Source organism: Oncorhynchus mykiss, chromosome 19 (assembly GCF_013265735.2).
Source record: "Oncorhynchus mykiss isolate Arlee chromosome 19, USDA_OmykA_1.1, whole genome shotgun sequence".
Lineage (NCBI taxonomy): Eukaryota > Metazoa > Chordata > Actinopteri > Salmoniformes > Salmonidae > Oncorhynchus > Oncorhynchus mykiss.
The window spans coordinates 25,913,878-25,941,588 of record NC_048583.1 but is presented as its reverse complement, the minus strand read 5'-3'; the positions used below and the strand labels follow the sequence as shown (position 1 = coordinate 25,941,588).

Here is a 27,711-nt window from a genome sequence, read left to right as displayed (position 1 = left end):
CTCTGTCAGGTTGGATGGGGAGTGTCGCTGCACAGCTATTTTCAGGTCTCTTCAGAGATGTTCGATCGTGTTCAAGTCCAGGCTCTGGCTGGGCCACTCAAGGACATTCAGAGACTTGTCCCGAAGCCACTCCTGCATTGTCTTGGCTGTGTGTTTAGGGTTGTTGTCCTGTTGGAAGGTGAACCTTCGCCCCAGTCTGAGGTCCTGAGTGCTCTGGTGCAGGTTTTCAACAAGTATCTCTCTGTACTTTGCTCTGTTCATCATTCTCTCTATCCTGAATATTATCCCAGTCCCTGCTGCTGAAAAACATCCCCACAGCATGATGTTGCCACCACCATGATTCACCGTAGGGATGGTGCCCGGTTTCCTCCAGACGTGACGCTTGGCATTCAGGCCAAAGAGTTCAATCTTGGTTTCATCAGATTGGCAAACTCCAAGCTGGCTGTCATATGCCTTTTACTGAGGAGTGGCTTCTGTCTGGCCACTCTACCATAAAGGCCTGATTGGTTGAGTGCTGCAGAGATGGTTGTCCTTCTGGAAGGTTCTCCCATCTCCACAGAGGAACTCTGGAGCTCTGTCAGAGTGACAATCAGGTTCTTGGTCACCTCCCTGGCGGCCAGCTCTAGGAAGGGTCTTGGTGGGTCCAAACGTATTCTATTTAAGACTGATGGAGGCCACTGTGTTGTTGGGGACCTTCAATGCTGCATATTTCTTTAGTAGCCTTCTCCAGATCTGTGCCTCGACACAATCCTATCTCAGAACTCTACAGACTATTCCTTCAACCTCATGGCTTGGTTTTTGCTCTGACATGCACTGTCAACTCTGGGACCTTATATAGACAGGTGTGTGCCTTTCCAAATTATGTCCAATCAATTGAATGTACTGCAGGTGAACTCCAATCAAGTTGTAGAAACATCTCAAGGATGATCAATGGAAACAGGTCTGAATACCTCTGTAAATAAGGTATTTCTGTTTTTTGTTTGAAATAAATGTGCTAAAATGAATAAAAATATGTTTTTGCTTTGTCATTTTGGGGTATTGTGTGTAGATTGATGAGGGAAAATGTTTTATTTAATCAATTTTAGAATAAGGCTGCAATGTAACACAATTTAGAAAAGTCAAGGGGTCTGAATACTTTCCGAATGCACTGTATATACAAGGAGTACCGGTACTGTGTAAATGTTTAGGGGTATGAGGTAGTTAACGTAGTATGTACATGTAGGTTGTGGTAAAAGTGACTGGCAATCAGGATAGATATTTAACAGAGTAGGAGTAGTGTAAGTGGAGAGTGTGAAAGTGTGTACGTGTGTGTGTGTATGACGTCAATATTCATGTTGTGTGTGTGTGTGTGTGTGTTTGTGTGTACCTGTGTGTGTGTGTGTGTGTGTGTGTGTGTGTGTGTACGGTGTGTGTGTGTGTACGTGTGTGTGTCTGTGGGTAGAGTCCAGTGAGTGTGCAGAGTCAGTGCAAAAAAGGGTCAATGCAATAGTCCGGTTAGCCATCTGATTAACTGTTCAGCAGTCTTATGGCGTGGGGGGATAAGCTGTTCAGGTGCCTTTTGGTCCCAGACTTGGCGATCCGGTACCGCTTGCCGTGCAGAAGCAGAGTTAACAGTCTGTGGCTTGGGTCTGAACATTTTCCAGATCTTCCTCTGACACCGCCTGGTATAGAGGTCCTGGATGGCAGAGAGCTCGGCCCCAGTGATGTTCTGGGGCGTCCGCACCATCCTCAGCAACTCATTGCGATTGAGGGGAGTGCAGTTGCCATACCAAGAGTCTTGATGAAGTCAAGATGCTCTCAGTGGTACAGCTGTAGAACGTTTTGAGGATCTGAGGGGCCATGACAAATCTTTTCAACCTTTTTCTCGACTATGCTGATGTGAGAGAACCATGTTAAATCCTTAGTGATGTGGACACCAAGGAACTTGAAGCTCCTTACCCGCTCCACTACAGCCCCGTCGATGTGGATGGGGGCGTGCTCGACCGTCCGTTTTCTGTAGTCCACGTCAGCTCCTTTGTCTTGCTGGCGTTGAGGGAGAGGTTGTGGCCCTGGCATCCCACTGCCTATTCTCTGACCTCGTCCCTCTTTGCTGTCTCACCGGCGTCTCACCGTCGTCTCACCGTCGTCTCACCGGCGTCTCACCGGCGTCTCACCGTCGTCTGTCTCCTTAATGTTATCGGATGAATCCCTGAACATATTCCAGTCCGTGTTAGCGAAGCAGTCTTGTAGCTTAGTGTCCGCTTTGTCGGACCACTTCCGTACTGGGCTTCCTGTTTGAGTTTTTGCTTGTAAACAGGAAGCAGGAGGATGGAGTCATGGTCTGATTTGTCAAAGGGATGGCGAGGGAGGGCCATGTGTGCATTTCTGTGGTTAGAGTAAAAGTGTGTCTGCCAGTTTCACTTCTCTTACAACAGTGTGTCTGTAGACTTAAGGATGGATCCTGAGTTGTGGCACGAAGCTCCATCTTTTGTGTGAATCGGGCATTCTTGTCACAGGGAGATTTGGAAGGAATCAAATCAAATGTATTTGTCACATGCTTCGTAAACAACAGGAGAGAGACGATGCAGAGAGAAACAATAGAAAAAGAATAACACAAGGAATAAATACACAATGAGCAACAGTAACTTGGCCATATACACAGGGTATCAGTACTTTTATTATTATTTATCCTTTATTTAATTAGGCAAGTCAGTTAAGAACAAATTCTTATTTACAATGACAGCCTATGAACAGTGGGTTAACTGCCTTGTTCAGGGGCAGAATGACAGATTTGCACCTTGTCAGCTCGGGGATTCGATCTAGCGACCTTTCAGTTACTGGCCCAACGCTAGGCTACCTGCCGCCCCAATACTGAGTTGATGTGCTGGGGTACAAAGTAGTTGAGGAAGATATGTACATATCGGTAGGGGTGAAGTAACTAGGCAACAGGATAGATAATAAACAGTAGCAGCAGCGTATTTGAGTCCAAAAAAGGTAGTGCAGAGAGGGTCAGTTGTGAGTTCCACCTACATGTTTGAAGTTAGGATTCTGCCTTTAGTTAACACACGCGTGTGTGTGCACGCACACACAGATCCACTTCTTAGAGGGGCTTCAAATCTGTATCAGGTCACTTCCGTCAAAACAGTAACAGCTGTTTCCATGATACTGGTCCAAGCTCCTGGTTCAAGACTATCTCATGTCACTTTTTACCTTTGAAACTCCAAACTTCAGAGCCTGAACCCAGATGTGTTTGTGCTGTCTTGTCAACTCCTATGGTCATTGTCACTCCAAACAATGCAGAGCTATTTTTATTTGACCTTTATTTAACTAGGCAAGTCAGAACAAATTCTTATTTACAATGACAGCCTACCCCGGCCAAATCCGAACGATGCTGGGCCAATTGTGCACCGCCCTATGGGACTCTCAATCACAGCCGGATGTGATGCAGCCTGACTTCGAACCAGGGACTGCAGGGACGCCTCTTGCACTGAGATGCCGTGCCTAAAACCGCTGTGCCACTTGGGAGCAGGCTACAAGCTTTAGCCGAGATGTTAATGCTACCAACATCTTTTTTTTGGTTTGCAATTCAGTTCCTCTGCTGAAATACAGCTATTGATAAAGCTACGGCCGTAGTTCTCACACAAGTTATTTATTTATTCTAAATGACTCTCTGACCTAACCTGCAACCAAACCAAACTCTTTCTTAAAGGTGTGGTCAACTCAGGGCTTATTTCTTTATGTGTACAGGAAATATAAATTACAGACCACAGACACTATTTCTGTCTATCTTGTTGATGCTAACTGCAGTATGAGTTTATATAGCGAGGGAGGAAAAAGAGAGCCGATTGAAAAGGGAGATGTCAAAAGCCCGTCCATGTTTGCGTTATTCTGTCCGTACAGCTGAATTGAACAAAACGCTGGGCTCGACTGACACCGCCAGTCATGCTGTTACCATGGCAACACATACCTGGGTGGTAACCCGACGCCAAGCATATGTGGACTGGGACTATGAACACTGGGCTGGCCCCTGGTGAACTAACCTAAGAACAAAGCTGAACCACGGCTATTGAATCCCTCCACCTACTGTACTCTACACTGGGTCCAATTGATATTGTGACTTTAATTACAGTCTCAAAGAAGGTTTATAACTTGCAACTTAATAATAAGTCTGTAGATTTTGTGGCGCAATGGTTAAGTCAGTGCAAACTATAGGTCACATACACACATACACACACAAATACATTTTTCAACAGAGCCCTCTCTATTTCAGGCGCAGGGGAAAGTAGGGCGCTGTGACTGTGAGAGAGACGCGGCTCTGTGGGAAAACAAAGAGTCTTTTTAAACTTGTGGCAAAGCGGTTGGACCTAGTACAGTCATGTACTACTAATGGCTCTGTATAATGCAGGCTTACACTACACTATGGCACTGTATAATGTAGGCTTATGCTACACTATGTCACTGTATAATGTAGTCTTATGCTACACTATGTCACTGTATAATGTAGGCTTATGCTACACTATGTCACTGTATAATGTAGTCTTATACTACACTATGTCACTGTTTAATGTAGGCTTATGCTACACTATGTCACGGTATAATGAAGGCTTATACTACACTATGTCACTGTATAATGAAGGCTTATACTACACTATGTCACTGTTTAATGTAGGCTTATACTACACTATGTCACTGTATAATGTAGGTTAATACTGCAGTATGCACATACAAATCAAATCAAATCAAATTTTATTTGTCACATACACATGGTTAGCAGATGTTAATGCGAGTGTAGCGAAATGCTTGTGCTTCTAGTTCCGACAATGCAGTAATAACCAACAAGTAATCTAACTAACAATTCCAAAACTACTGTCTTGTACACAGTGTAAGGGGATAAAGAATATGTACATAAGGATATATGAATGAGTGATGGTACAGAGCAGCATAGGCAAGATACAGTAGATGGTATCGAGTACAGTATGTACAAATGAGATGAGTATGTAAACAAAGTGGCATAGTTTAAAGTGGCTAGTGATACATGTATTACATAAGGATACAGTCGATGATATAGAGTACAGTATATACGTATGCATATGAGATGAATAATGTAGGGTAAGTAACATTATATAAGGTAGCATTGTTTAAAGTGGCTAGTGATATATTTACATCATTTCCCATCAATTCCCATTATTAAAGTGGCTGGAGTTGAGTCAGTGTCAGTGTGTTGGCAGCAGCCACTCAATGTTAGTGGTGGCTGTTTAACAGTCTGTCTTAATGGCATTAATGTCTATACTTATATATACTATATATACTATATTATGTCTATACTCCAGATAGAGAGGGAATCAATGCCCTAATTATTTCAACTTAATGACAAATTGCACTTGTCTGCTTCCCTACATCTGTCTGCTATCACTGCTATTTATTTAATATTTTCTAGCATGTAGAGTTGGTTATATACTGTATATTTTTAGAGTCAAAAGAAACGTGGAATATCTCAATAAATTACTCAGTGAGCTCTCATCCCTTTAAATGGTAAACATGACATCACATACAAGACTGTTGGCTGGTGTTGATTTGACCTGAATCCATACACTTTTAGAAAAAAAGTTATTATCTAGAACCTAAAAGGGTTCTTTGGCTGTCCCCATAGGATAACCCTTTGAAGAACCCTTTTTGGTTCCAGGAAGAACCATTGTCCAACATCAAACGGTGTCACTCCTCCGCGACACTCGTCCCTCAACCAATCCAAAGACAGTACAGTATGAAGATAGGCACAAATGCTTAAAATTGCTTCTCCAATAGAAATCCCAGATCACACTTGTAGGCAATGTCATGGTGAAGTTGGCTTGCTAAGCTCACGTGTAGGAACACTGCATCTGGTGTCATGGTTGACTCGCGCTGAACTGCGCATGTGCAGGCCATCAAATCAAAGGCACTCCTTCGTTATGAAATAGTTTTTCACGAAAATGAAAACGTGTCAGTTTGTCACATTCACGAGGTTGGAGTTATAACAGTTTCAACTACTTAAGCCATTGGCTCGATTGTAAGTTGTGCCTTTAGATTTTGAGAAAATGTACAACTAAGGACGAATCTTTCCCCTCTGCCTGTTCTATCTGGTCTGTTTGCAAGCGTTCCCAGAAGTCTCGCGATGTTGTGCCTCTGGGTTTAGAAACTCTGTGACCGATCTGCCTTTGTAGGATGTGGAACTCATATTCAAATTTGAATATTGAGCATCCGCCATTCAAAAAATGAAAACATAGTTCCTAATTTTGGACATCACTGCACTCTTGTATAACTCTCTGTGAAATAGGCAGAATAACTAGCTAGCTAAATGATTAAAATGTTGTGACAGAGATTTAGTAGTTTGTAATTTTGACAAAATAAAAACAAACCGGTGGCTATCTCCTGCACAAAATTCTGTGCAAGGACGTTGGTCGTCAGTGCAGTGACTTGGTCAGCTGTGTAGCTAACAGTTTATTTTTCAACTGTTCAGAGGAGATTGTGTGAATCTGGCCTTCATGGTCGAATTGCTGCAAAGAAACCACTACTAAAGGACATCAATAATAAGAAGAGACTTGCTTGGGCCAAAAACACGAGCAATGGACATTAGACCGGTGGAAGTCTGTCTTTTTGGTACTGTACAGTTGAAGTCGGAAGTTTTACACCTTAGCCAAATACATTTAAACTCCGTTTTTAGTCCTAGTAAAAATCCCCTGTTTTAGGTCAGTTAGGATCACCTCTTTATTTTAAGAATGTGAAATGTCAGAATAATAATAGAGAGAATGATTTATTTCAGCTTTTATTTATTTCATCACATTTCCAGTGGGTCAGAAGTTTCCATACACCCAATTAGTATTTGGTAGCATTGCCTTTAAATTGTTGAACTTGGGTCAAATGCTTCGGGTAGCCTTCCACAAGCTTCCCACAATAAGTTGGGTGAATTTTGGCCCATTCCTCCTGACAGAGTGTCACTTTCTGGCCTTAGTTATTTTGTTATGTCTTTGTTTTAGTATGGTCATGGCGTGAGTTGGGTGGGCTGTCTATGTTCCTTTTTCTATGTTGTGTTTTGCGTTTGGCCTAGTATGGTTCTCAATCAGAGGCAGGTGTCGTTAGTTGTCTCTGATTGAGAATCATACTTAGGTAGCCTTTTCCCACTTGTGTTTTGTGTGTGATTATTTTCTGTTATGTGTATGTCACCTTTCAGAACTGTTTCGTTTCTCCTTTGTTGTTTTGTTTAGTGTTCTCAGTTTAATAAATATATGATGAACACTTACCATGCTGCGCTTTGGTCCTCACTTCATTCCAACGACGAGCGTCACAGAATCACCCACCAACCAAGGACCAAGCAGCGTGGTAACGGGCAGCGGTCGAAATCGCAAGACTCCTGCACATGGGAGGAGATTTTGGACGGCAAGGGACCCTGGAAACAGGCTGGGGAATATCGCCGCCCCAAGGCAGAGCTGGAGGCAGCTAAAGCTGAGCGGCGGTGGTATGAGGAGGCAGCACAGCAGCGCGGCTGGGACGAGAGGCAGCCCCAAAAATGTATTGGGGGATGGCTAAGTCAGGTAGGAGACCTGCACCAACTCCCCGTGCTTACCGTGGAGAGAGGTGGCCCGGGCAGGCACCGTGTTATGCTGTGAGGAGAACGGTGTCCCCAGTGCGCAGGCATAGCCCGTTGCGCTACATAGCAGCGCCGTATCGGCCGGGCTAGAGTGGGCATCAAGCCAGGTGCCAGCCCTGCGCATGGTGTCCTCGGTTCGCCAGCACAGCCCAGTGCGGTCTATTCCACCTCGCCGCACTGGCCTGGCTACGGGGAGCATCCAGCCAGGTAGGGTTGTACAGGCTCGGTGCTCGAGACCTCCAGTGCGCCTCCACGGTTCGGTCTATCCGGTGCCTCCTCCACGCACCAGGCCTCCGGTGGCAGCCCCCTGCACCAGGCTGTCGCTCCGTCTCCTCCCTACAGGTGCTCCCGCCTGCTCAGTGCTGCCAGAGTCTCCCGTCTGTCCTGAGCTGCCAGAGTCTCCTGTTTGTCCTGAGCTGCCAGAGTCTCCCGTCTCTCCTGAGCTGCCAGAGCCGCCCGTCTGTCCTGAGCTGCCAGAGCCGCCCGTCCGTCAGGAGCTGCCGGAGCCGCCCGTCTGTCAGGAGCTGCCGGAGCCGCCCGTCAGTCAGGAGCTGCCGGAACCGCCCGTCAGTCAGGAGCTGCCGGAGCCGCCCGTCAGGAGCTGCCGGAGCCGCCCTTCAATCGGGTGCTGCCGGAGCCGTTCGTTACTCCGGCGCTACCGGAATCGCCCGTCACTCCGGCGCTGCTGGGAATCGCCCTTCACTCCGGAGCTGCCGGAGTCTCCCGCCTGTCCGGTGCTGCCGGAATCTCCCATCCATTCGGGACCCGTGGCTAGGGTCTCCAGTTCGAGGTCGGCAGCGAGGGTCGCCGCTCTAAAGAGGCCACGGAGGCAGGTTAGGAGGCGGACAAAGACTATGGTGGAGTGGGGTCCACGTCCTGTGCCAGAGCCGCCACCGCGGACAGGCACCCACCCAGACCCTCCCCAATAGGTTCAGGTTTTGCGGCCGGAGTCCGCACCTTTGGGGGGGGGTTTGTACTGTCACGTTCTGACCTTATTTATTTTTTTATGTCTTTGTTTTAGTATGGTCAGGGTTGTGTTGTCTATGTTCCTTTTTCTATGTTTTGCGTTTGGCCTGGTATGGTTCTCAATCAGAGGCAGGTGTCGTTAGTTGTCTCTGATTGAGTATCATACTTTGGTAGCCTTTTCCCACTTGTGTTTTGTGGGTGATTATTTTCTGTTATGTGTATGTCACCTTTCAGAACTGTTTCGTTTCTCCTTTGTTGTTTTCTTTAGTGTTCTCAGTTTAATAAATATATAATGAACCCTTACCACGCTGCGCTTTGGTCCTCACCTCATTCCAACGACGAGCGTCACACAGAGCTGGTGTAACTGTGTCAGGTGTATAGGCCTCCTTGCTCGCACACGCTTTTTCAGTTCTGCCCACACATTTTCTATACAATTGAGGTCAGGGCTTTGTGATGGCCACTCCAATACCTTGACATTGTTGTCCTTAAGTCATTTTGCCACAACTTTGGAAGTATGCTTGGGGTCATTGTCCATTTGGAAGACCCATTTGTGACCAAGCTTTAACTTCCTGACTGATGTCTTGAGATGTTGCTTCAATATAGCCACATAATTTTGCTTACTCATGATGCCATCTATTTTGTGAAGTGCACTAGTCCCTCCTGCTGCAAAGCACCCCCACAACATGATGATGCCAACCCCGTGCTTCACGGTTGGAATGGTGTTCTTTGGCTTGCAAGCCTCACCCTTTTTCCTCCAAACATAATGATGGTCATTATGGCCAAACAGTTCTATTTTTGTTTCATCAGACCAGAGGACATTTCTCCAAAAAGTGTGATCTTTGTACCCATGTGCAGTTGCAAACTGTAGTCTGGCTTATTTATGGGGGTTTTGGAGCAGTGGCTTCTTCCTTGCTGAGCAGCCTTTCAGGTTATGTTGATATAGGACTCGTTTTACTGTGGATGTAGATACTTTTGTACCTGTTTCCTCCAGCATCTTCACAAGGGCCTTTGCTTTTGTTGTGGGATTGATTTGCACTTTTCGCACCAAAGTACGTTCATCTCTAGGAGACAGAATGAGTCTCCTTCCTGTGCGTATGATGGCTGCGTGGTCCCATGGTGTTAATACTTGCGTACTATTGTTAGTACAGATAAACGTGGTACCTTCAGGCGTTTGGAAATTGCTCCCAAGGATGAACCATTTCTTTTGATTTTCCCATGATGTCAAGCAAAGAGGCATTGATTTTGAAGGTAGGCCTCAAAATACATCCACAGGTACTGTACACCTTCAATTGACTCAAATAATGTCAATTAGCCTATCAGAAGCTTCTAAAGCCATGACATCATTTTCTGGAATTTTTCAAGCTGTTTAAAGGCACAGTCAACTTAGTGTATGTAAACTTCTGACCCACTGGAATTGTGATACAGTGAATTATAAGTGAAATAATCTGTCTGTAAACAATTGTTGCAAAAATTACTTGTGTCATGCAGAAAGTAGATGTCCTAATCGACTTGCCAAAACTATAGTTTGTTAACTATAAATATTTGGAGTGGTTGAAAAACTAGTTTTAATGACTCCAACCTAAGTGTATGTAAACTTCTGACTTCAACTTTATATAGCTAACTGTAAAGTAATGAGTGGGACATATAGTGTTTAGTTGCATGCTATTTCATGTCAATCATATTGCTGATTGTAGCCTGTAAGTGATGCTTCATGGTCTTATGCTTCAAATCAATTCAAATCAAATTTTAGTGGTCACATTCTCATGGTTAGCAGATGTTATTGCCAGTGTAGTGAAATGTTTATGCTTCTAGATCTGACAGTGCAGCAGTATCTAACAGGTAATATCTAACAATTCAGCAACAAAACCTAATACACACACTCCAGTAAAGGATGATCAGTGACATAGCGGCTAAGATGCAATAGATAGTATATAATAGATAGTGTAGTGTGCTATACATATGAGATAAGTAATGTGAGATATGTAAACATTATTAAAATTGCATTATTAAAGTGACTAGTGTTCCATTTATGATATCAAGTCTGTAGGTAAGCAGCCGCCTCTCTTTGCTAGTTGCCTTGAGAAGGTGGCCTTGAGTGCTAGTGGCCTTGACACAATCTGATGGCCTTGAGAAAGCATATGTTTTTCAATCTCTCTGTCCCAGCTTTGATGCACATGTACTGACCGCCCCTTCTGAATGGAAGCGGGGTGAACAGGCAGTGGCTTGAGTGGTTATTGTCCTTGATGATCTTTTTGGCCTTCCTGTGACATCGGGTGTTGTAGGTGTCCTGACCGGCAGGTAGTTCGCCCCTGGTGATGCGTTGTGCAGACCACATCACCCTCTGGAGAGCCCTTTGGTTGTGGGCGGTGCAGTTGCCTTACCAGGCAGTCATACAGCCTGACAGGATGCTCTCGATTATGCACCTGTAAAAGTTAGTTGGGGTTTTCGGTGACAAGCCACATTTTTTCAGCCTCCTGAGTTTGAAGAGGCGCTGATGTAAGTGGACCATTTCAGTTTGTCCATGATATGTACACCGAGGAATTTAAAACTTTCCACCTTCTCCACTGCTGTCCCGTCGATGTGGATAGGGGGGTGCTCCCTCTGAAGTCCACAATAATTTCCGTTGTTTTATTGACGTTGAGTGAGAGGTGCCCTCACCTCCTCCCTGTAGGCTGCCTCGTCATCGTTGGTAATCAAGCCCACTACTGTTGTGTCATCTGCAAACTTGATGATTGAGTTGTATGCGTGCTTGGCCTGGCAGTCGTGGGTGAACAGGGAGTACAGGAGGGGGCTGAGAACGCACCCTTGTGGGGCCCCTGTGTTGAGGATCAGCGGAGTGGAGATGCTGTTTCCTACCTTCACCACCTAGGGACAGCCCGTCAGGAAGTCCAGGACCCAGTTCCACAGGGTGGGGTCGAGACCCAGGGTCTCAAGCTTCATGATGAGTTTGGAGGTTACTATGGTGTTGAATGCTGAGCTGTAGTCAATGAACAGCATTCTTACATAGGTATTCCTCTTGTCCAGGTGGGATAGGGTAGTGTGCAGTGTGATGGCGATTGCATCGTATGTGGATCTATTGGGACGGTAAAGCAAATTGAAGTGGGTCTAGGGTGACAGGTGATATGATCCTTGACTAGTCTCTCAAAGCACTTCATGACGAGAGGAGTGCTACGGTGATGCGTTGTGCAGACCACATCACCCTCTGAAGAGCCCTTTGGTTGTGGGCAGTGCAGTTGCCTTACCAGGCAGTCATACAGCCTGACAGGATGCTCTCGATTATGGAGGTTACTATGGTGTTGAATGCTGAGCTGTAGTCAATGAACAGCATTCTTACATAGGTATTCCTCTTGTCCAGGTGGGATAGGATAGTGTGCAGTGTGATGGCGATTGCATCGTATGTGGAGTCTCGACCCCACCCTGTGGAACTGGGTCCTGGACTTCCTGACGGGCTGTCCCTAGGTGGTGAAGGTACGAAACAGCATCTCCACTCCGCTGATCCTCAACACAGGGGCCCCACAAGGGTGCGTTCTCAGCCCCCTCCTGTACTCCCTGTTCACCCCAAGCCACTGCCTGTTCACCCCGCTTCCATTAATTTAGTTCAGTTACCTTGGCTTTCTTGGGAACAGGAACAATCGTGGCCATCTTGAAGCATGTGGGGACAGCAGACTGGGATAGGTATTGATTGAATATGTCCGTAAACACACCAGCCAGCTGGTCTGCACATGCTCTGAGGACGCGGCTATGGATGCCATCTGGGCTGGCAGCCATGCAAGGGTTAACACGTTTAAATGTTTTACTCACGTCGGCCACGGAGAAGGAGAGCCCACAGTCTTTGGTAGTGGTTCGCGTCGGTGGCACTGTATTTGTAACGGTTCTCTTGTTGTGGAGTAGAGGCGGACCAAAACGCAGCGTGGTGGTTGTTCATTGTAGTTTAATGAAGACACTATACATGAACAAACTAACGAAAACAAGAAACGTGAGAACTCAAAACAGCCCAATCTGGTGTAAACACAAAGACAGGAACAATCACCCACAAACACACAGTGAAACCCAGGCTACCTAAATATGGTTCCCAATCAGAGACAATGACGAACACCTGCCTCTGATTGAGAACCATATCAGGCCGAACATAGAACTAGACCAAAACATAGAAAAACAAACATAGACTGCCCACCCAACTCACGCCCTGACCATACTAAATAAATACAAAAACAAAGGAAATAGAGGTCAGAACGTGACAGTACCCCCCCCCAAAGGTGCGGACTCCGGCCAGAGGGACAGAGGGACAGCTGCTCGGGACAGAGGGACAGCTGCTCCGGGCGGAGGGGAAGCTCCGGCAGAGGCGCCGGACAGGCGGGAGGCTCCGGCAGAGGCGCCGGACAGGCGGGAGGCTCCGACAGAGGCGCCGGACAGGCGGGAGGCTCCGGCAGAGGCGCCGGACAGGCGGGAGGCTCCGGCAGAGGCGCCGGACAGGCGGGAGGCTCCGGCAGAGGCGCCGGACAGGCGGGAGGCTCCGGCAGAGGCGCCGGACAGGCGGGAGGCTCCGGCAGAGGCGCCGGACAGGCGGGAGGCTCCGGCAGAGGCGCCGGACAGGCGGGAGGCTCCGGCAGAGGCGCCGGACAGACGGGAGGCTCCGGCAGAGGCGCCGGACAGACGGGAGGCTCCGGCAGCGCTGGAGAGGAGGAAGGCTCTGGACGGATGGGCCGGAGAGACAGCCTGGTACGGGGAGCTGCCACCGGAGGGCTGGGGTGTGGAGGTGGTGACGGATAGACCGGGCCGTGCAGGCGCACTGGAGCTCTTGAGCACCGAGCCTGCCCAACCTTACCCGGTTGAATGGTCCCGGTCGCCCTGCCAGTGCGGCGAGGTGGAATAGCCCGCACTGGGCTATGCAGGCGAACCGGGGACACCGTGCGCAAGGCTGGTGCCATGTAAGCCGGCCCAAGGAGACGCACTGGAGACCAGATGCGTAGAGCCGGCTTCATGGCACTTGGCTCGATGCCCACTCTAGCCCGGCCGATACGCGGAGCTGGAATGTACCGCACCGGGCTGTGCACCCGCACTGGGGACACCGTGCGCTCCACAGCATAACACGGTGCCTGCCCGGTCTCTCCAGCCCACCGGTAACCACAGGAAGTTGGCTCAGGTCTCCTACCTGGCGTAGCCATACTCCCTGTTAGCCCCCCCCCAATAAATTTTTGGGGCTGACTCCCGGGCTTCCATCCACGACGCCGCGCTGCCTCCTCATACCAGCGCCTCTCCGCTTTCGCCGCCTCCCGTTCTTCCTTGGGGCGGCGATACTCTCCTGGCTGAGCCCAAGGTCCTTTACCGTCTAATTCGTCCTCCCATGTCCATACCTCCTCGCGCTGCTCCTGCTGCTGCTTTCTCCTTTGCCCATTACCACACCGCTTGGTCCTGTTGTGGTGGGTGATTCTGTAACGGTTCTCTTGTTGTGGAGTAGAGGCGGACCAAAACGCAGCGTGGTGGTTGTTCATTGTAGTTTAATGAAGACACTATACATGAACAAACTAACGAAAACAAGAAACGTGAGAACTCAAAACAGCCCAATCTGGTGTAAACACAAAGACAGGAACAATCACCCACAAACACACAGTGAAACCCAGGCTACCTAAATATGGTTCCCAATCAGAGACAATGACGAACACCTGCCTCTGATTGAGAACCATATCAGGCCGAACATAGAACTAGACCAAAACATAGAAAAACAAACATAGACTGCCCACCCAACTCACGCCCTGACCATACTAAATAAATACAAAAACAAAGGAAATAGAGGTCAGAACGTGACAGTATTCTCCTCAAAGCGCGCAAAGAAGTTGTTTAATTTGTCTGGAAGCAAGACGTCGATGTCCACGACTGGGCTTGTTTTCTTTTTGTAATCCGTAATTGTCTGTAGAATGTGGCTTGTTTATCAAGTGTTCTGCCTTGCAATAAGAAATACCATAAATTAAGAAATAATTGGGGAAAAAAACAGCAAATACTTTTGACTTTATAAAAATAAAAAAATGAAAATGCTATTTAGTACTGTGATGGTATTAATTAACATAATATTATTACGTAAATACTTTGTAAAAATGTTCTAGGCTACCCTACCATTGAATTTCGGTTGTGGCTAAGGTTACTATCTGTTCAGGGTTAAGGTTATTGCTTAAATAGTTTATACCTAGGGTTAGGGTTAGGGTTTTTAAGGCAAAAGACCGAATGTGTTTATAGCTCACTTTTTCCTCCCCGTGGCCATCTGCGGGTACTACATACCTCGCTGGGCTCATAATCTGAGGTAGCAACTGTGTCAGATCTACAAATCAACGAGGTAGACCCATCCATTTGGTTGCAACTCAGTGAACCAGCTCAGCATACACTCAATTCGATGCCTACTAAAGAACAGATTTCGAAGAATATCAAATTACCCAGCAGCCATTTAGAAACAACAAAATTGATCCAATAATCGTTTCGTTTTTCATTCAAATTTTTCTGGTGGTTTAAATTGGCAAAATCTTGAAAAAGACAACACAGACACGTGTTTTGTTTTAGGTTTTACACCTTTTTCTGGAAAGAATTTGGTAAACCATGAACAGAATTTTTGTTTTAAATTAATCGCTAGGCGTCAGCCATCTCTTCACCGTGGTTCACCGCAACGTGTACTCAGCCAAACAGTGAGATCGCACATCAAGTAGCCGTTACCTGAGGTAAACCTTCAAGGTTCACGTGGGATTATCTCATTGCTAACAATTGCGAAGCTGGAATTTTGATGGAGAACAGTAGGCTGGGAATAGAACGTTTGGAAGGTGCTGGCAGGAGATGGCAGGGTGAGAAATGCCCTAAAATAAGGCCTGTTTTTTCGCGATTACTTCAAAACCATGCCAAACAGCTGGGACATACGGTAAATTTATGAAACCGAGCTCCATGGCGGATGCAATTAACTCGTTTTTATCAGAACATTTCAGTGACTGGCTCAGCTATTGCCGGACAAATCTATGCTAGCTTTCGTGCCCATAGTCAAACTTCAGAAACACTGCTCATTGAAGGACAATAATCTTTAGCTAGATGTAAAATGGGGTGACTAAGACTTCCTCACCAATAAAACATCAACATTATTGACATTTATTGTTCTAGCTTAGATTAATTCAGACATTTTTGAAGCAGAAATGGGGTTTAGCAGACGATGTCTCCTAGGTAATATTTTCAAATGTTGTGGCAGCACATTGTAGCCGGACTACTTCTGATCTATCCCATGATCCTTTGCGAGGTACGAGACAGATCAGTGCAGGTGGAATCAATGCACTAGCTGATGTAAGACTATGGGTAGAAGAACCCTTTTGAGTTCCACCAAAAAGGGTTCTCCTATGGGGACAGCCGAATAACCCCTTTTTCTAAGAGTGTAGTGGTGTTTAGTAGCTGGATGTCTCCAAACAAACACATGAATACCAATACAGGAAAAAGGAAGTTGACGATGTTGTTTCGTTGCCAGGCAACTGATATGCTAATGAGGCTGTTAGTCAGTCAGAAGACGTCTGTGTGTGTTTGCCTGTGTGTTTGTATGCGTGTGGCTCAGTGAGTGTGTGTTTGCCTATGTGTGTGTGTGTGTGCGCACATCTCAGCATTCAGTGTCTCAGCATTCCGACACAGCTATAATTGAAAGTATCCGTTCTCTGTATGAAGAGTGGAGATGTGATGGCCCTCTCCTCTCCACAGCTAAATTATCCCAAATTGTCAGGTCAGACCTAGCCATCTGTCATCGGCGTAGTGCCCTGCTTATCAGGAGATGGAGATGGAGAAACGGGTCGCTCTGTGCTTGATTAAGGTGCCTGTTGAACACGTTTTTTCTCTTCTCCTTTGCTCTCCATCGTTTAAACGAGACGAGTCTCTCTTTCTGAGGCAACTCATCAAGTGTGTGACTTAAGCTGGTGGCACACACACACACACACACACACACACACACACACACACACACAAACCATTTTGGGGCTATAATGCGCTGTGCCTCCCTGCTCCACTGTTTGTTCTACAGCTCAATTAGTTAATATGGAGTAAGCAGATTAGCATGGAGCATAGCAGTAGACGGCCTGGCTGTGGCTCTGCTATCTGCTGTGTTACAGGGGGTGTGTGTGTGTGTGTGTGTGTGTGTGTGTGTGTGTGTGTGTGTGTGTGTGTGTGTGCCTCCCTATCTATGTGAGAGGATGGAGGACTCAGATGGAGCTCAGTGGAAGATCAGACTACCATCTGATTAGATCTGGGATTGCTCTGTCTGGCCTGAGAGAGAGGTAGAGGGAGGGAGAGCCAAAGAGAGACAACGGGGAGAGAGGATTAAGAGAGAAAGGGGAGAGAGTGACAGACAAGACAAAGAGAGAAAAGTGATAAAGGGAGTAGGAGAGAGAGAGAGAGTTGTGTCCTGTCCTTATCCCCTCGACTGCAGAGATAAAAGGTATTAGGAGTCTGTTAACCCTTTGAACTCTTATCATACACACACATCGACCCCACACACACAACCTCTCAGAGCAAAGTGGTGTGTGTTAGCGTGCGTACGTGTGCGTGCGTGTTTCGATGACTGCTCATGTGGTTACAACTGAAAGACCGTGGTCTGTTTCTAGTGTGTAAGGCACTGGTTGAAACCACCTTGCTGTGTTTTGCATAGAGATTGAAGAAGGGCTGCTCCAGTGGAATATTCTACAGGGCTGTCATTTGAGCGAATTCAGTCCGAGGCTCTTCCTTACTCATGCTCTCCCTTTTTTCTCTCTCTCTCTCTTTTTTCTGCAGCATGTCCAGTCCTCCTATATGGCCAGGGAGTCCCTTCTTCCGAAAAAATGGAGGGGTCCTCCTGCAAGGTACCGTCACATAGACTTTAATATCGTGCCTTCTCTTCTCACTCCCTCTCTCTCTCTCCCGTATCTCCTCCTCGCCCCCACGGTGCACGGTAGGATGGACTGAAACCCCCATCCTTCACTTTCTGATACACTTCAAAGCTGCCGAAGTGAAGTTGGTTCATTTGCATATGCTCTTTAGATATCATTAACCCAGTCTCTCTCTCTCTCTCTCTCTCTCTCTCTCTCTCTCGCTCTCGCTCTCGCTCTCTCTCTCTCTGTGTCGATCACCCCCCCCCCCCCCCCCCCCCATGCAGGCACCTGGCTAGATCACCATAGCCTTAACTCACACTGTATAGATCCGGCATTGGTTCTGCTCTTATAAAAAGGAGCGTCTCTAAGTCTCGAGGTGGCTGCCTTTTTGTGTCTGCTCCCCTCCTCTTTCTCTCATTCAGACGTTATTTTTTTGGCAGGGGGGGGGGGGGTATATAGAGATTCTGCCAGCATCTCTTCAGCTGCTTCTTCCCCTCTCTTGTTTTTCCTGCTGTACTGTAATCCGATGGAATGTCTTCTTCTCCTTTCTTTCTCCTTCTCCCCCTGCGGCGCTGGGCATTGAGAAGGGGTTTGGTGTATAAGTCGCCATTGTTCCTTTGTCTCTTGACCAGTTGATCAGTATTCCAAGCTCCTGCTAATGTGATACTGCACATGGTAATGGTGATGCACAGAGAACAGACCTTAATGTGGCTATTGTGGAGCAACCGAAAAAAGAGAGGGAGGGAGATCCCTTTTCCCGAGGACAATGCTGCAGTTTAGGAAACAGGGGAAGGAGGAAGAGGAGTTTTGAAAGGAGGCATACAGCTTCTAACGTATTGCTTTATCCCGAAGAGGATAAATATATCTATCTTTCCAGGAGTGTTTGAGGAAGCAAAGGGAAAAAAGTGTTACAAAAAATGGGCAAATGATTCTACTGAAGTGGTCCATTGTTGCATTGAGTGTGTGGCTATTGTACAGTGATGTAGAATATCAGAAGAAAGGACACATCTGAAATTGGACCCTATTCCCTATAGGGCTCTGGCCAAAAGCAGTGCACTACATAGGGAACAGGGTGCCATTCTCGATGAACCCCGTTGTCTTTGTGTTGAACTTTATTGTCAGTTAACTGGACTCAATCCCCTAGTCGGTTAGGAAGACATGGAGATTCACCTTCTGAAAGTTGCCATGGTAATGGTTAGAGCTGGCCACCTAAAGTATTGTTGCCATGGCTGCGATACGTCGGTAGACATCTTCCCCAAGCTTTTGTGTCTGTGGGAGAGGGCGATGAGACTGTCAGGGTTTTTACTATGGGGAGTTTCATCTTCTGGATCAGACAATGAATTGAGGAGATGAGAACGTAAAGGTATATGGAAGATATAATTGCCTGTTTTGGGTCTTCCCGCTTTCTCCTTTTATTTTGGTCAATTGTATTCCTCTCTCTCAATTATTCTGCCCCTCATACTTCCTCTAATCCCTCTCCATCTATTTACCCCCCCCCCTCTCTCTCTGCTCCCGCATCTCTCGGATTCTCTCGCATTTAAATGCGGAAGATACATTCAGTTGATACATTTAATTAAATAAGATTAGAAAAAGAAATGAACAACAACATGTACATGGATGATGGTTACGCTATGTATCGCTTGTAAGTGATGTACAATGTATATACTTCAGGGAACTAAAGGTCATTGGGATGTCCCTCCGGTTATGGAAATCACCCAGAATAATTCCCAGCTTTATGTCATTATCAAAAGCACAGAAGTTGGGAATTGATTGATCTTATTTGGGAGTATTTCTTACAGTAGAGGAGAAAGTGCATCTCTGTCTCTACCTCCCCTGTAGTGCAGTGACCACATAACGTTCCTCTTTGGGAAGCCATGTCTTTTTGCATGGCCCTTTTCGAAAGCCTACTGGTGGTCGCTGAGCCTGTGTTTGGTCAGGATCTGTCTCTGTTTTGTATCTCTGACAGAGTAGAGATATTCTGACAATTTGTATTCTCTTTTGAGGGCCAAACAGCAGTTTAGTTTATTCTTTGTTTTTGTTAAGGAGTTTTTAATTTCTGTAACAATTTGATTGATTTCTTTGTGTGTTTTGGGTAATAGGGTTGTTTTAGTGTTTTTAATAGCTGACATAGGGGACTCTTCTCAGGGTTCCTCTGTTGGGTTTCTAGTGCTTTGAATAGTAAGGATTTTGGGGCTTCATTTCAAATGGTGCCAAAATGTTTATATTTACAATTAAAGGGAATCTTCAGAGTCCAGCTCTGCATACATTATTTGGTATTTAAAAATATATATATATTTAGGATAATTCTTCAGAATTCTGTATGTTGATTTTCCTTTGAGTTTTTAGCCCAATGCTTATGATCGTAATTACAGATTGGACTCCAAATCTCGCTTCCTTTTAGTGAAATTGGTCAAATTACACTGTTGACTATTTTGTACCATATTTGGAGAGGAATATTTATTTTTGAGAATTGACTTTTTAAGGAGTAAAATGCTTTATAGGCTTTTTATTTGAGTGGATTCACTGCCAGACCAAAACCTACCAGAAGCACATATTTTTAGTCCTAGGTAGTTGTACCATTGGGCATGTTGAGCCATGGTATTTCCAAATTTGATCGAGTGTCTGCTGCTTTGATTCCTGGCATTTTTCTGGAAAATCACAACTTTGGATTTCCGAAACTTTTTGTGTGTTTTGTCCAATTTTTTTTATAGTATTTTACATTTTTAGTCCCAGCCCCCGTCCCCGCAGGAGGCCTTTTGGTAGGCCATCATTGTAAATAAGAATTTGTTCTTAACGGACTTGCCTAGTTAAATAAAGGTAAAAAAGGGAGAAATGATGCTTTATTCACAAATAATGTTAAGTTGTTCCTGTAGTTGCTCTGTTGGTGACAGTAGGCCAAGGTCATCTGCGTAGAGCAGGAATCGGACTTCATCTTTGAGGGTGAGTCCATGGGCTGCAGATGTAGACGTTGAACAGAGTTGGACTTAAACTGCACCCTTGTCTCACCCCTCGCCCTTATGCAAAAAACTGTTATTTTATTGTTCAGTTTAATACTGCTTGTGTCGTTAGAGTAAATATATTTAATGATGTCATATACTTTACCCCCTCTCTCTCTCAACCCCGCACCTCTCTGATTCAGAGGGGTTGGGTTAAATTCGGAAGACACATTTTGGTTGAATGCATTCAGTTTTGCAGCTGACTAGGTATGCCCTTTCCTCTCTCTCTCTCTCCCCCCTCGTCTCAGTTAGAGATAGCAGGACTATTACAGACAGAGGTACCAAAAGTACCCCGCCCCTGCAAGTTACTGGATGTTCATAGAACACTCCTTAGATATGTGGAGACCTACTCTACTGTGTCCCTCGCCTGTCTCCCAGCTGACAGATCGACACACCACTGATACTGGCAGTTAGAGGGAGGAGTGTTTAGTATCAACTCTGCTGCTGTGGAGCCTGGTATTACCTGGAGCGTGAGGGAGGGAGGGAGGGATGGAGGGATGGATGGATGAAGGGGAAGGGGGAGGGGGGTAGTGTGTGTGGGAGGAACATCTGTTGAGAGCAGCGACCGAAACACGATCTGAACTGCTAGCTAACACATACACTCACACAGATAAGTAGAAAGGTGTGCTTCCAGTGTGTGCGTGTGTGATTGTGTATGAATGTGTGTCTCGCAGCCCCTTGCGCAGGCCTTGAGAGAGTTGTTGAGAGGCTGGAGATTTCCTCTGGAGCAGCTGAAGGAGAGGCAGACAAACTAGAGCTATATTATTGAGCCACTAGTACCATGACACACACACACACACACAAACTCAGGTACCCCCCCACACACACACACACTCCTCCCTCAGCTGTGTGATCCAGCTCCGTTCTGAAGCCTCTCACACCTGTCCCAGTCTCATGCACAGGTCACTATTGATTTATGGATTTAGGAGCTTCCCCTGACACCCTGCCAAAAGCCCTCCAAATACACCCTCTCTTTCTTCTCCTCCCTCCCTCTGTCTCTCTCTCTCTCTCTCCCCTCCTCTCCTCTCTCCTGCTCTTCTTGTTGAGTTGTGCCTCTTCAGTTCAAAGTTCTGTGGTGAGGCGTGTCTAGCTTAGGAATGGCTCAGAGAGCTGGAGTCTAGCGCTATACCCATCACTTTCAAACTGAAGAGAGGGGATAGAGGGATAGAGGGAGGACAGGAGAGGGGATAGAGGGAGGACAGGAGAGGGGATAGAGGGAGGACAGGAGAGGGGATAGAGGGAGGACAGGAGAGGGGATATAGGGAGGACAGGATAGGGGATAGAGGGAGGACAGGAGAGGGGATAGAGGGAGGACAGGAGAGGGGATAGAGGGAGGAGAGATAATATAGAGGAGGGAGGACAGGAGAGGGGATAGAGGGAGGTGAGGAGAGGGGATAGCGGGAGGGAGGAGAGAGAATAGAGAGGAGAGGAGATATAAGGAGGCGAGAGACTATAGAGCAGAGAGAAGGCATAGCGGGAGTAGAGAGAATATAGAGCAGAGAGAAGGGATAGCGGGAGGAGAGAGAATATAGAGCAGAGAGGAGAAGGGATTGGGGTCCAGTAATCCAGACTAGTAATATGACAGCTGTGATACCTAATAGTACAGATTTTATAGTACTAACTAAAATTGTATAGTCCCATCATCATTGAACTGTATTATTCCCTGTAGTACTCCTGGGTATGATGTCATGCATGCCTCTAAGTGTGTGTGTGTGTGTGTGTGTGTGTGTGTGTGTGTGTGTGTGTGTGTGTGTGTGTGTGTGCATGCGCGCGTAACACAAGAAGGGTTTCCAGCTGACCATTGATTGACATTGTTTGTGCGCGTGCGCGTGACGTCATAGCTGTGTGTCATGTGACCACATTACAATTTTTGTTCACGAGTGTCCAATTTCTATTGGTGCGTGTGTGTGTGTGAGCCAGCGCCTCTAAGCCCCTGAACCTACATCCCATTTAGGTGGTCTTCTGTATGTTTTTACATCTATTGAATGATGCAGGACCAGTTAGAGCAGAAGGCGACAGAGCAGGACGTATGGCGCAGTGTGTGTCGGTGTGTGTCGGTGTGTCGCGTGCCTCTGCTGTCTCACAAGTTTGGAGTGAGTCAGAGGAAAAGTCTTTGAAGTATTCCGCCCACCACTCTGCTCTCAGCAATGAATACATACAATGGACGGACACACACACACACACACACACACACGCACACATATTTCAGCTCTGAGCAATGGCAGAATAAGCCTGGGGATATTTAACTTGCTGATATCGGAGAGAAAAGAATGAAGAGAGAGCGAGGGAAGAGAGGAGTACGGGAGTACCGATGAATAGTTGGAGGAATGGCAGTGGACTGAAGACACAGAATATCACAGTGGAACCACTTTCCGCACTGCACCCTCTCCGATGGGGACACAGACGATGTGGTGAACCCATTTCCATACCACACCCCTCTCCATAGCTCCCTCTGCATGAAACTCACCGCTACCGTTATGGAGGAACGTAGACCGTTGTCGCCTGTTTCAAGACATTCTGGCAGAACCCGTTTTCTCATCACACTTCAATGTTTTGTTGTTGTTGTTTTCTTATGCAGACAGTTGGACAAGTGTAGAGGAGAGAGTGTTTAAGGTGCTTGCTGGTGTAGTTCTAAATAGATGTCATATTTTATACGTAAAGCTTTGTTAAAGGTCTGTGTAATATGTGGAATACCGACGTGTCACACGGGAATGCCGTCTGTCCCTAAACAGAGTAAACAGAGAACGCGATCATGAAGAGATATCTTTATATTTTTGAAACCTTTATGATTGCAATGTTTACTGTTCATTTTCAATCGTTTTATTTTTGTTGCTGTTGTTGTTGTTGTTTTTGGTTCCTTCTTGTCGGTGTATTTAACTTGCTTTGGCTTGCTTTTCCCATGCCAATGAAGCCCCTTTCCCTATGCCAATAAAGCCCCTTTTCCCATGCCAATAAAGCCCCTTTTTCCATGCCAATAAAGCCCCCTTTTCCCATGCCAATAAAGCCCCTTTTCCCATGCCAATAAAGCCCCTTTTCCCATGCCAATAAAGCCCCCTTTCCCATGCCAATAAAGCCCCTTTTCCCATGCCAATAAAGCCCCTTTTCCCATGCCAATAAATCCCCCTTTCCCATGCCAATAAAGCCCCTTTTCCCATGCCAATAAAGCCCCCTTTCCCATGCCAATAAAGCCCCTTTTCCCATGCCAATAAAGCCCCTTTTCCCATGCCAATAAAGCCCCTTTTTTCCCATGCCAATAAAGCCCCTTTTCCCATGCCAATAAAGCCCCTTTTCCCATGCCAATAAAGCCCCCTTTCCCATGCCAATAAAGCCCCTTTTTCCCATGCCAATAAAGCCCCTTTTCCCATGCCAATAAAGCCCCTTTGACACTTGCCTCCTCTTCCGTTTCTCTCTCCGTCGTCCTTCTTTTCCTCCTCTCCCCTTAACTTCTAAGAGTTAGTCACTCGTTCTTCTCTTCGTTCTTCTTCCACAATTAGATATTCAGGAGATGACGGAGGGGGGGAGGGGGGGGGGGGGAGTGAAAGAGAGACAGAGAGAACAGAGTTTGTAGAAGTGTGTGTGTGTGTGTGTAACACTTTTTACTCATTATTCTCCCAGGCAACCAGTGTGTGCTCTGAACGGGGGAACGCCTCCTCTCCTCCCTCCTTTTCCCCTCTCATATTCTCATCCTCCTCTCACTCACTCACTCCTTTTATCTCCTCTTTGTTCCACGAGAGTTGTGTCAAAGTCTATGGGACTGAAGACACCCCCCCCCAATACCTTGTCTTGTTGTTCTGCTCCTTGCTCTCCTCCTATCATTATCTCCTATCTCCTAGTGTGAATGGATTAGGTGGTGTAGTGTATCCGGTCCAGTTTTAGCAGATCTGATTGTCTAGAAGTGGCCGTTGTCACGTTAGCTACGCACACACACACACACCACTCTGTTATGTCAGAATACCCTGGGGGTAAAAGGAAGTGCGAGAGAGGCTGTGGTCACAGCGATCAGTTGGTTACATCATCTCTCCTGTCTCTCTCTCTGTGGGTGGTGCTGTCAGGTAGCGTATTTCCTGCTTCAAAGCATCTCACTCCCTCTTCCTTTTCTCTCATCCTTTTCCCTCTTTTTACCTTCGGAGTGTCACAGTGACTCAGAGGTGTGTGTTTCCACTAACAGCCTTGACCATGTCTCCTGGGTCTGTCTGTCTGTCTGGGGGATGAAAAGGTGTCCTCACGTCTAGGGGAAATGACACGGCACCGGCAACCCATGTGACAGATCCAGCTGATGGGAGGGAAAGGGGTTGACTGGTTGTCTGGTGTCCTCACACTTGTACACCCAGTCAGCATGTCCACAATGAGTACAATTCCACCGCTGCCACCAATGAACCACTGAAAGGCTCTCTGATGCTGCAGGATCTTTATGTAAAGTGGGATGTCATCACACTCGTCTGATGTACTGGGCTTTCCTGTTTCAGACTATGAAATTCTATGCAGTCCTTGGTTCATTTCGAAGTGTGGGGAGGTCTACATTCTGGTTTTAGTTGACTTCAGTCCATGTTCTGCCCACAGCTGGCCTGGATTCTGTTATTGGTCACTCCCACTTAGAACACCAGTCTGTTATTGGTCACTCCCACTTAGAACAGCAGTCTGCTATTGGTCACTCCCACTTAGAACACCAGTCTGCTATTCTTCACTGCTACTTGTGTTCTATATTCAGATCTATGGAGGAACATCTGATATCTTTATTGATCGTTTTTCCTCTCTCTCTCTTTCTCTCGTTCGTTATCGGGGTGATTTATTATGTGGGTGTAGCGTCTGCTTTTATGACTGAACAGATATGATCCGTAGCTGTTGTGTCTCTTTCTGTTTCTGTCATCAAGTGTGAATTGATGAGAGGGCTGAGTGTTGCATCATCTCGTTGAGTCTGTGATCTGAGTGAACAGATATGGGTTGTGCCTGGTAAATGTGGAGCTCATTTCCTGGGTGTCATAGTTAGGCCTGTCACATGCATGATCATATGAAGTTTGTGGGTGCTTTGACTTGTGGTGATGATGATGATGCCTCTTTCCCTATCCCCCCCCCCCCCCCTCCTGCTCTCCCTCTCCTTCCCTCTCTCTTCCTATTTCTTACCCAGTTACTTCTATAAATAGGTTTTGAAGTCAGGGGCTGTGCATTGTAACACTACACTGCCTTCCTTTACACAGAGGGAGAGAGCGGGAGAGAGAGCGGGAGAGAGAGCGGGAGAGAGAGCGGGAGAGAGAGCGGGAGAGAGAGAGAGAGAGAGAGAGAGAGAGAGAGAGAGAGAGAGAGAGAGAGAGAGAGAGAGAGAGAGAGAGAGAGAGAGAGAGAGAGAGAGAGAGAGAGAGAGAGAGAGAGAGAGAGAGAGAGAGAGAGAGAGAGAGAGAGAAAAAAAGGGGGGGTGGAGGGTAAAGTGGAACGCAAAGCAGCGTTGAAAGATATATAGAGTAAGAATGACTTTGCTTATAGTCACCACTCGACTGGTTTCAATTATGGGCTGTAAACATTGATTATGTCTCCCTCTCTATTTCCCCCTATCCTTCTTTCTCTCTTTCTTCCCTACTCCCTCTCTGCACGTCTGTCTCCTCATTTTCTCCTCTCTCGCTCTCGATCTCGCTCTCACTCTCTCTCTCTCTCTCTTTGGTATTTCCTGTTCTTGGTCATGTGGTGTGTGTGATCCACCCGGGCTCTGAAGTGAAGTATGTGAAATGTGATCGGTTGCCTTGGCGACAGCAATGCCCCAGCCAGAGAGAGTGGCAGGAAGGAAGCAGCAACCCACAGGAAAAATCACTACAGTACATACTACAGTATACTACAATGCACACAAACACTACATTATGTACTATAGTATATACTACAGTTTTATTTGACTACAGTATTTATAGTATAGTTAACTGTATTCTACACTATACACTAAAGTCCAAGTCTGCAAAAACACTAGATACTGTAGTGAAATAAAATGAGTGTTTTTGCAGACTTTACTGTAGTATTTTTGCTGACATTTCTGTAATATTTCCTATGGTGTTTTTGTTTTATTATTCTCCTTCAGGAAAACTACTGGATAAATACTGAAAGAACACATTTTCCATAACCTGTAAGTAGATTGGTCTGGGTTCTGAAGGGATAGTTCACAGCTTCTGCTCTTTTTCTATAACCTGTAGGGAACAAAATATATGGTCTATACTTGGCATGTAGGTTTCTCACTTATGGGTGGCACAAATTTGGATTATGGGGGAGGGGAATGGGCTGGATATATGTAAATTCAATGCTGTAGTATTTACTATAGTTAAAAAAGTGTTGTGTTTTTGCGGACTTTCTGTAGTGTTCACCACAGTATTTTAAATACTGTAGTATTTGCTATAATATTCCACAGTATGCTACATAAAGCCTTCTATAATAAGTACTACACATGATTGAGTGATACTACAGTGTGTATTATAGTATTCTACAGTATACTACAGTTTACTTTAGAATGCTATGTAAGTACTGTGGTATTCTATAGTAAACTGTCATATTTGTTCATATGGGAAGCCACACAGACATTCCTTTAGAGGAGGGGGAGAGAAAAAGATGGAGAGAGAGGGAGATAAAAGGGAAACAATGAAATCATTGAAGGATTCTGCCCTTTTTTAAGAACCCTTGAATAATTCAGCCACTCTACTTGAAGTAAAACTCCTTGTTTAGAACCTCTCCTCTTTCTAAAAAGGACTTTCTTATTTCTGACAGCTTGTTTCCCAGACCTCTGCTCCTCCATTTCTGTTACACAAGCCTGACAGCTCCCTGTGTGTCTGTTGCTTTGCACGACAGAGGTTGTGGACTCAGAACAGGCCAGGGGCCCAAGTGGAAAGGAACATCACATTTCTGCTTTAAATGGATAGTGCAGCCTAAAATCTGAGTTGATCAGTTACCTCAAGATCCTGTCCATATTCTGTATACTGTCGACAGAGTCCTAGGAATTCATCTCGGGAGATTTGTACAGCAAGATGCCACATTTGAGTGAGTGAGTGAGTGAGTGAGTGAGTGAGTGAGTGAGTGAGAGAGAGAGAGACTCATGTGTGAAATATATGTTAACATTGCCAAAGCACGTGAAGTAGATAATAAACAACAAAAATGAACAGTAAACATTACCCTCAAATGTCATATTATGGCTATGTACAGTGTTGTAGCGATGTGCAAATAGTTAAAGTACAAAAGGGAAAATAAATCAACATAAATATGGGTTGCATTTACAATGGTGTTTGTTCTTCACTTGTTGCCCTTTTCTCATGGCACAAGGTCACAAATCACGCTG

General features: G+C 46.1%; 1 protein-coding gene across 3 annotated transcripts in view; it reads left to right on the top strand.

Moving 5' to 3' along the window:
* foxn3 (forkhead box N3) overlaps positions 1-27,711 on the top strand; it is a 115,020-nt gene that overhangs the window by 66,655 nt on the left and 20,654 nt on the right. For all 3 annotated transcript variants that reach the window (XM_036954501.1, XM_036954499.1, XM_036954500.1), the window contains exon 4: positions 17,339-17,406. In XM_036954501.1, coding sequence (XP_036810396.1) covers positions 17,339-17,406 — 68 coding nt within the window. The remainder of the gene's footprint in view (positions 1-17,338; positions 17,407-27,711) is intronic.